The 9,659-nt window shown below is 41.8% G+C and overlaps 1 protein-coding gene across 1 annotated transcript; it reads right to left on the reverse strand.

The window, feature by feature from the left end:
* Window positions 1–928: 928 nt before the first annotated feature.
* Window positions 929–7,465, reverse strand: LOC110734151. The gene is made up of 3 exons (XM_021914197.1): window positions 3,222–7,465; window positions 2,810–2,971; window positions 929–2,347 (listed from the first exon to the last, which is right to left on the reverse strand). Exons 1-3 carry the CDS (start codon window positions 7,308–7,310, stop codon window positions 929–931), a joined length of 5,670 nt encoding a protein of 1,889 aa, XP_021769889.1. The 5' UTR covers window positions 7,311–7,465.
* Between the last annotated feature and the right edge of the window lie 2,194 nt (window positions 7,466–9,659).

A 9,659-nucleotide genomic window follows, 5' to 3' on the forward strand; every position in this document is an offset into this window, starting at 1 on the left:
TCCTCACTAAGGTTCAAAACAGAAGATGGTGGAATCAAACTAGCTCTATGCACTCAAACTCAACAAAACATCCTAGTACTTATCAACCAATCACAATCACACTCCCCCATACTTCACACTTTGAATCTCCCTTTTTTCTTATTTATCAATTCATCCCCAAAATCAACTTGGAACGATAAACGCATAGCCATGAGTATGAATATTCTCAACCGCCTAAAGAAATGAAATTTTTGATAAAATTGGGCAAACAAAAACTCAACTTAACCAAAAATCTCATAAAAACACTTCCACATTCAAGAGTGAAAACAAACAACTCATGCTCTCAAATTCCTAAGATGATCAACAAATTCCCCCAAAATCTCAACTATCTCCCAAAATCACCAAGATGAAACCTACCCCGACACCTCCTTATATCTCCTCCCCTTATGACACCGACTCCGGCAAATAGATGCGAAATTTCCTTGAAAAATCAAATTCATGAACATTTCTCTCTTTTTTCTCTCATTTTGCCTAGGAGCCCTTTCGGGTTTTCATCCTAGCCTCTCATCTTTTTCCAAATCTCACTTTCTCACCCACTCATTAGCCACTTTTTTGCTTAGGTCGCCCTTTCGGGTTTTCAACCTAACCGGGCCCCCATTTTTGCCTAAGCCGCCTTTTCAGGTTTTCGACTTAGCGGGTTTCTTTTTCTTTTTTTCTTTCTTTCTTTTTTTTTTTACTTTTTTCTGTTTTTTTTTTTTTCAAGCTTGCTTCATTGAACCACAATTAAGATAGTTAAACAAAACATGAAATCAAGATAACTATACAAAATTCAAAGAATATATGCAAGAATTTCTTCCCCCCCCCCTACTTGAATGAAGCATTGTCCTCGATGCAAGAACAACTACAATGAAACCAAAAGTAAGGGAAAAGGAAGAAAATCGTTACCATCTCAATGAGAGGGACCTCCAGAGCCAGAAGAGCCGGCATCGCCCCGAGAAGCACGCCTCTCGGAACGACGCAAAGCACGGGATGCCAAATGATCCATGAACGCCTCAGTTGGAGGCTCATACTGCGGATACTGAGTGGTGTAAAACCGACTCATGCTTCTTTGATATGCAAGCAGCTCCTGCATCCCATCGCACACCTCCTCTAGTCTATCATCCACATCAGCCCTCCATCGAGGCCAATCATCGTGCTGCACTCCAGCAGCATCCTCACCCCCTTCCTCATCAACAAACTCTCCGCCCATATGAACATCGGGATTCTCCTCTCCCATGTTCTCAACTATGATTTCAGCATCTCCCAAATAAGGAGCAACATCCGGGTCGGGCGGAAGGAAAAAGTCTGCAGCAGTAGGGCCAAAAGGTAATGCTCGTCCCTCGGGACGAGGAAGTCTCAAATAGTTCAAACCCTGCGGTCCGTATCGCCAGAAATAACTACCGGCGACGGGGGAACGCGATAATAAACCGATCTTGACCAGAGTCATGATGTTATATGTCAAGTATGTCGAGTCTACTGGCACAAGATCCTCAGGGGGTGGAACATTCAAATAACAGGCTAGCAAAGAGACCATGCCACCCATACTAATATGGCCACTGGAGTTGGACTTCACCTTTACACAACTATCAACAAAAATCTCCACCCAATTGGGCGTACCGACACCTTCAGGGGTCATCGCCCACAAATACGACAATGTGACTTTGGGGACCTTAGTGGCCTCCCCTTGGCATAGAATAGTGGACGATATAAACCTATGCACCAGTCTAAGGCATGGGTGGGTGATTTTGAAGCTATGATCACCATGAGGGTCAACTTCACAACCAGTTATAGCCCTCCAAAATGTTCGGGACGAGTACGTGCTATAATCACCCCAACGGTTCACCAATGGGGGTGCATCCCAACCAAATGCCATACGCAAATCATCATAAGACATCACATAATTCCTATTGTTCAAATTAAAGGATATTTGTTCACGTCCTTTAGTAAGCGTTGAAAGGAATTCATATGTATACCTGACATAGGTGGGAGCGCATTTGGTCATGAAATTCTCGAGACCCACGTTCCTTAGCAAGAGCCGCACTCCTTCCTCCATCTCTAGCTCTTGTAGAGCTTCTAAGTCAAAGAACTTGGTGCATTGCACCGTTCGTCGGGGTTGTTGAAGCTTAGTCCATACGCCCTTCTCCTTGGAATGCAACCGAACACCCATGAAACCATCCCTTTGAGGCAATGGAGGTGCCTCCCCTTGACTTGAAGAAGCCCCTTGCCTCTTGCCCCTTGAGGGTCTTGATGGAGATGATTCTTTAGACCTCTTGTTGTCTCTACCCATGGCTATAAAAAGGAATATGTTCACTTGCACCTTCACCTTCACCTTCAATGAAAATAAATTAAGCTTGCAATTCCACACAACCAACTCAATTTCACAATTGAAATCAAGAAAAATGGTAAACCTTAGGTGAAATTGTGATGGGAATTGAGAATTTGAAGAAAGATGAAGATTTGGGAAAGGGAAATTGGTAGGAATTTGGTATAATTGGAGTAGGGGAATGAATGAGTAGAGAGAAGGAGAAGAAAAGGAGTAAGGGTTTATGTGAATTGGGGGATAATGAAGTTGGAGTTTGGAAAAGGGGAAATAAGGGGAAAAAAAAATCGGGGAGAGCTGTAGGAGCCGCTGGTAGCGGCTTGAGGCCCGCTGCCAGCGGCTCTGGCAGATTTTGGTGATTTTTTTTTTTTTTTTTTTTTTTTATTTTATTTATTTATTTTTTTTTTTTTTTTTTTTTTTTTTAACAAAACGTAGAGGGGGGCCCGCTGGCAGCGGCTCAGGAGCAGCTACCAACGGCTGGGACAGAAACAAAGGGGTTTGGGCTGCAAGAAGACCCGCTGGTAGCGGCTGCAGAGCAGCTGCCAGCGGCTTCTGCAGGGAAGGCCCCTTTGTTTCTGTTTTGCTCTGTTTTTGCTGCGTTTCGCGCATAAAAATTGCTCCCAAGGCCTCCACCTACACAAAAACAATAAAAACACTCTTCACATCACACGAAAAAAATAAAACTAAACTACGAAAAGTAATGGGGAAGAGTTTTCGATCGGGTTGCCTCCCGATTAGCGCCTTTGTTTTACGTCGTTGGCTCGACGCGGCTCATCCCACTTCGCTACTCCATTGATGGCTCGTAGAGATCGATGCTCTCCACGTTCTCGGTTTTGAAACCCTCGAAGTAGGGTTTGAGCCTTTGTCCATTGACTTTGAAAACCTTATCGGTCTCGGGGCTTTGAATTTCAACTGCTCCATGCGGATATACATTCACCACTTGAAAAGGGCCCTCCCAACGGGACCGAAGTTTTCCCGGAAACAATCTAAGTCGGGATTGATATAGGAGTACTTTGTCACCGACTTTAAACTCCTTCCGCGTGATCATTCGATCATGCCATAGCTTGGTCTTTGCTTTATAAATATCTGCATTCTCATAGGACTCAAGCCGGATCTCCTCTAGTTCTTGGAGTTGCAATTTCCGATGTTCACCTGCTTCATCCATTTGCATGTTGAATGACTTAACCGCCCAATATGCTTTATGCTCAAGCTCAACCGGTAGATGGCACGGTTTTCCGAAGACAAGGCGGTAAGGGGACATCCCGATAGGTGTTTTGTATGCGGTGCGGTACGCCCATAGAGCATCCTCCAACCTCAAACTCCAATCCTTCCTATCCGGATTCACCGTTTTCTGCAGAATTGACTTCACCTCTTTATTGGACACCTCGGCTTGCCCATTGGTTTGTGGGTGATAAGCCGTGGAGATTTTGTGGTGAACAGAGTACTTCCTCAACAAAGCACTCACTGTACGGTTGCAAAAGTGTGTTCCACGGTCACTTATCAACGCCCTTGGGATTCCAAACCTAGAAAATATGTAAGCTTTGATAAAACCTGAAACCACTTTAGAGTCATCAGTCCTAGTGGGTATTGCTTCTACCCACTTCGACACATAATCACAAGCAAGAAGTATATAAGTAAAACCGTAAGAAATAGGGAATGGTCCCATGAAATCTATACCCCAAACATCGAATATTTCACAATATAGAAGAGAGGATTGGGGCATTTCACTTTTCTGGGAGATGTTACCTACTCTCTGGCAATTATCACAGGATTTACAAAATCCATAGGAATCTCGAAACAAACTTGGCCAGTAAAAACCACAGTCGAGAACCTTCCTGGCTGTGCGTTTGGCTCCAAAGTGTCCTCCACAAGCATGAGAATGACAGAAGGTGAGAATGGGGATCACCTCATTTTCGGGAATGCATCTGCGAATGATTTGATCGGAGCAGAACTTCCACAAGTATGGATCATCCCATGCATAGTACTTCGCATCAGTTCGAAGCTTGTCCTTTTGAGACTTTGTGAAACCTGGAGGAAACTGTTGAGAAACCAGAAAATTCACAATGTTAGCAAACCAAGGGCGCAAATCCTTAAGAGCAAATAGAGATTCATCCGGAAATTCTCCTAGGATTTGATATTGGAATGATGGTTGATCAACAATATGGGTCAAACGACTCAAATGATCAGCAACTAGATTTTCCGCGCCTATCTTGTCCTTGATTTCTAACTCAAACTCACATAAGAGCAGAATCCATCTTATTAGTCTTGGTTTGGCCTCTTTCTTCGTCATCAAGTGGCGAAGAGCTGCATGATCAGTGAAAACAATTACTTTAGTACCAAGCAAATAAGATCGAAACTTTTCTAGAGCAAATACTACAGCTAACAACTCTTTTTCTGTGGTAGTGTAGTTTCGTTGGGCTGAATTGAGGGTCATTGAGGCATAATAGATCACATGAGATGCCCTCCCTACTTTCTGGCCTAAAACAGCTCCAACTGCATAATCACTCGCATCACACATTATCTCAAATGGTCGAGACCAATCTGGGGCTTGAATGATAGGGGCAGAAATGAGCTTAGCCTTCAATTCGTCGAAAGCCTTCTTGCAATCATCATCAAAGTGGAATTTCACATCTTTCTGCAGCAATTTGCACATAGCATTTGCAAGCTTTGAGAATCCCTCAATGAACCTACGATAGAAACCTGCATGGCCAAGAAAAGAACGCACTTCACGCACATTAGTAGGATAAGGGAGAGACTGAATAGTGTCAATCTTAGCCTTATCAACCTCAATACCTCTAGAAGAAACTACATGACCTAACACAATGCCCTGTTGGACCATAAAATGACATTTCTCAGAATTCAAGACAAGGTTAGAGTCAATACATCTTTTGAGGACCATAGATAAGTGATGCAAGCATTTATCAAAAGAATCACCATACACAGTGAAATCATCCATAAATACCTCCATGAAATGCTCAACAAACTCAGAAAAGATGCTCATCATGCATCTCTGAAAGGTTGCAGGTGCATTACATAGGCCAAAAGGCATACGGCGATAAGCAAATGTGCCAAAAGGACATGTAAAAGTTGTCTTTTCCTGATCTTCAGGTGCAATGGGCACTTGAAAGTACCCAGAATACCCATCAAGGAAACAGTAATAGGATTTCCCTGCAAGTCTTTCAATCATTTGGTCAATAAAAGGTAAAGGGAAATGGTCTTTCCTAGTTACTGCATTCAACCTACGATAATCAATGCAAACTCGCCAACCATTTTGAACTCTAGTAGGAACCATTTCACCCTGTTGATTTTCTACCACAGTCACACCACTTTTCTTAGGAACCACCTGCGTAGGACTGACCCATTTACTATCAGATATAGGAAATATCATTCCTACTTGCAATAATTTTATGATCTCCTTCTTTACCACGTCCATCATGGGGGGATTTAGGCGACGCTGAGGTTGCCTCACAGGTTTGGCATCATCTTCTAACAGAATACGATGCATGCAAGTGGATGGACTTATTCCCTTAATGTCTGCAATGGTCCATCCAATAGCTAACTTGTGCTCTTTCAGCACTGTCACCAACTTGTCCTCTTGCTCCTTGGTCAATTTGCTTGAAATTATAACAGGTAAAGTATCGTTCTGACCAAGGAACACATATTTCAAATGATCAGGAAGTGGTTTTAGCTCCACCTGGGGTGCCTGCAAAACAGAAGGTAAGAGTTTATCAGTAGGCACTGTCAATGGGGTAGGTGTCGAACCTGGTGGTCTAAGTGGAAGCTTGGAATGACCATTCAACTCTGCTACCATCATCTGCACACTATTAGGCAAAGGAATATCCAAACAATCAGCAGATAAATCATTAGAAATGGAAGTGAGGAGCGCATCCTCGCCCTCAACATTGAAGACATCCTGCACTATAGGATCAATGATATCAATGGAACACAAAGAATGAGTGTCAACAGGGTATTTCATGGAATCATAGATGTTATACACAATTTCTTGTCCATCAAACTCCATAGTCAAAGAACCAGTAAAAACATCAATTTTAGTCCTAGCAGTTTTCAAGAAAGGTCTTCCTAACAAGATGGGTACTGCTTGTCTATCATGTTCCATATCAAGCACATAAAAATCAGCAGGAAAAATTAGTTCATCAACTTTCACAAGCACATCTTCCACTACTCCCTTAGGATAAACATTTGATCTATCAGCTAATTGAATCACTACCCCGGTGTCATGTAAGGGTCCAAGTTCCAAAGATTTGAACAGTGAATATGGAATAACATTAATTGATGCACCCAAATCCAACATTGCTCTATGAAAAGTGGTGTCCCCTATTGTAACTGGAACAGTAAACATACCAGGGTCACTGCATTTTTCAGGAAGTTTCTTTTGGAAAACTGCAGAAACATGAGCACTGACTTTCACTTTTTCCTTCCCTCCTAACCTGTGCTTCCTCTTAATAGTACAAAGTTCTTTCAAAAATTTAGCGAATCGAGGAACACTCTTTATTAAATTCAAAAGGGGAATGTTTACCTCACACTTGCTGAATGTTTCATAGATATCTTTGTCCTTCTCATACCTCTTCGTTTCTTTCAAAGCTTCAGGAAAAGGTGGTGTGGGTTCATAAGATGGAAAAGTGGGAGGATTTGCTACAGCTTCATGTTCCACTTCCTTCTCCTCAGCTCCAATCAACTCTTCAGCCCTCTTAGTTGCAATTTCAGTCTCTTTCAGCTCCTTGCCATTTCTCAATGTAATAGCGTTGGCTTGTTGCTTAGGATTCAACTCCGTTTGAGATGGAAGTTTTCCCGAATCCTTAGCTTCAAGTCTGCTCACTGCACTTGAAATTTGACTCACTTGACTTTCCAAATTCTGAATACTGGATTTGGTCTCTTGCTGGAATTGCACCATGTTTTGCTGCATAGTAGAAACATTAGAAGTTAGTGATCTAATCATTTCATCAGTTGACATATTACTCGAATTTGAGCTTTGGCCTTGAGGTTTGGCTAATGGTGCCCTATATTGCTGATATTGCTGCTGGCCTTGAGCATTTTGCTGTTGTTGTTGGTTCCCCTGGGAATTCCCATATCTCAAATTTGGATGATCCCTCCATCCTGGATTGTATGTATTCGAATATGGATCATATCTTCTCTGAGGACCTTGCCCTTGGAAACCCATTGCATTGGCCTGCTCATTCTGTTCCTCTTGTAATTGAGGACATGCATCAGTGGGATGTCCTGTGGAGGTGCATAAACCACAAGCATTCAGTTGCTGTGGATTCCTTGAGTTCACCATGAACTCACGCATCATAGAAGTCAAATCGGCTACTTGACTCTCTAACTCAGTTGTATTTGAATTTGCTGCATTCACCCGGCGCGTGGGGGTTCTCTGACTGAACTGCCTAGAATTCTCTGCTAGCTCTGCAATCAGCCTAGTTGCATCTCCTGGAGTCTTATTCACTAGCCCTCCACCACTTGCTGCATTCACCATCCTCAAATCATCATCTGTTAGACCTCCATAGAAGTATAGGATGAGGTCTTGATCGGAATACCCATGGTACGGACAACTAGCACACAATCTCTTGAATCTCTCCCAATACTCATACAAGGACTCATCTTCCTTCTGATCCACATTGCTGATAGCTTTCTTAAGGCTTGCAGAAATAGTGGCTGGGTAATACTTCTCTAAGAAACACTTCTTCAAACCTGCCCAATTTGTTATGCTCCCTGGGGGAAGATAGTAAAACCAATCCTTCGCTGCATCTTTGAGAGAAAAAGGAAATGCTCTCAACTGAATTTGCTCATCAGTCATCCCAATCGGTTTCATGCTAGTACATACCACATGAAATTCTGCCAGATGTTTATTTGGATCTTCACCCTTCATGCCATGGAATGCCAGCAATAGATGAATTAGACCAGATTTGATCTCAACATTAGCACCTTCCTCCAACTGCTGATATGCGATGCACAACGGCTGTTGGTTCAAGTTAGGAGCTGTTAGCTCTCTCAGTGTTCGATTTTCTGCCATCACTTCCTCTTCTTGAATGTTGAAGATGTATGTTGATTCACTGGGGTTTGTTCTTGCCTCTCTTCGCGACCTGGAAATATTTCTTTCAATTTCTGGATCAAACTGCAAAACTTCTTTGTTAGCAGAACGGGTACTTATCATACCCTAGCGAACAAACAAAGAAAAAATAGCTAAGAACAATCCTAAAATAAATTCTACTAAGATAAACAATTAAACGGTAACGCCTAAGTCCCCGGCAACGGCGCCAAAATTTGGTGTACCTCAGTCGTATGCAACCAAAAATATCACAACTAAGCTAACTGCAAATAAACGTAGTTAGGGAAGTCGAGTTCGAATCCACAGGGAAAAAGGGACTAATAACTGGAAACCTAAGTGGAAATACTCTAGGACGGTAGTAACCTAAGTAACGAGGGGGGTTTTCACGAGCAATGATGATAAATGAACTAAGTAAGAACAACGAACGTAATGAATAGGTAATCAATGAGAAGAACGGTCTTGGTTATGCGAAATCCACTAATGAACATACAAATTGATCATAGAAGTCTCCTCAATCAAGCTCTATTGAACACCTTGTTGTAGAATTCCTAGATTCTAAATTCTCATAAATAGTTAGAAATAGCAAAGCGCTCCTTTCTAACCCTTTCCAATGCACAATTCAATACAAGCGCTCTAAATTATCCACAAGAAGAAAATAAACGGAGAAATCAACAAGGATTGAATAAATTAACACAAGCGGTCTAATTTCTTCAATAATATTATTCCCTCTTCAAGTTATCAACCAAAAGCATGCATCAATAACCTAAAGTTGCTACTTTGGAAAGATTAATTAGATGCAAGCGAATCCAATAATTCTAACCTAGCAATTGATTAAAGCAAATCATGAAATTAATTCAAGGAACAATATATATTCAATAGATATTAAGAGAAGAAAGATCTCACAATTCGTAGCTAAAAGCTTCAATCTTTAACCAAGAATCCGGAAGATTAAGCTTCCATGGATTCTAATTCCAAAACAAAGAATTCTGAAAATTCCAAGAAAACCCTAGAAAGCTTTTTTTCCTCAAAACTTAATTCTCCTTTTTTCTCCAAACTTAATTAAAACTAAGCTATTTATATGTTTCTATATTTTAATAACATAACACAATAATAATAATAAAATAATATCCAAAACACGAGCCAAAACAAAGCCAAATTGCTGAAAATTAACCAAAACAGCCCGAATTTCTGCCAGAGCCGCTGCCAGCTGCTCTGGACCCGCTGGCAGCTGCTCTGGCAGCCCCTCACTCTGGTATA

This window comes from Chenopodium quinoa, unplaced genomic scaffold, assembly GCF_001683475.1.
Source record: "Chenopodium quinoa cultivar QQ74 unplaced genomic scaffold, ASM168347v1, whole genome shotgun sequence".
In the NCBI taxonomy this organism is placed as follows: Eukaryota; Viridiplantae; Streptophyta; class Magnoliopsida; order Caryophyllales; family Amaranthaceae; genus Chenopodium; species Chenopodium quinoa.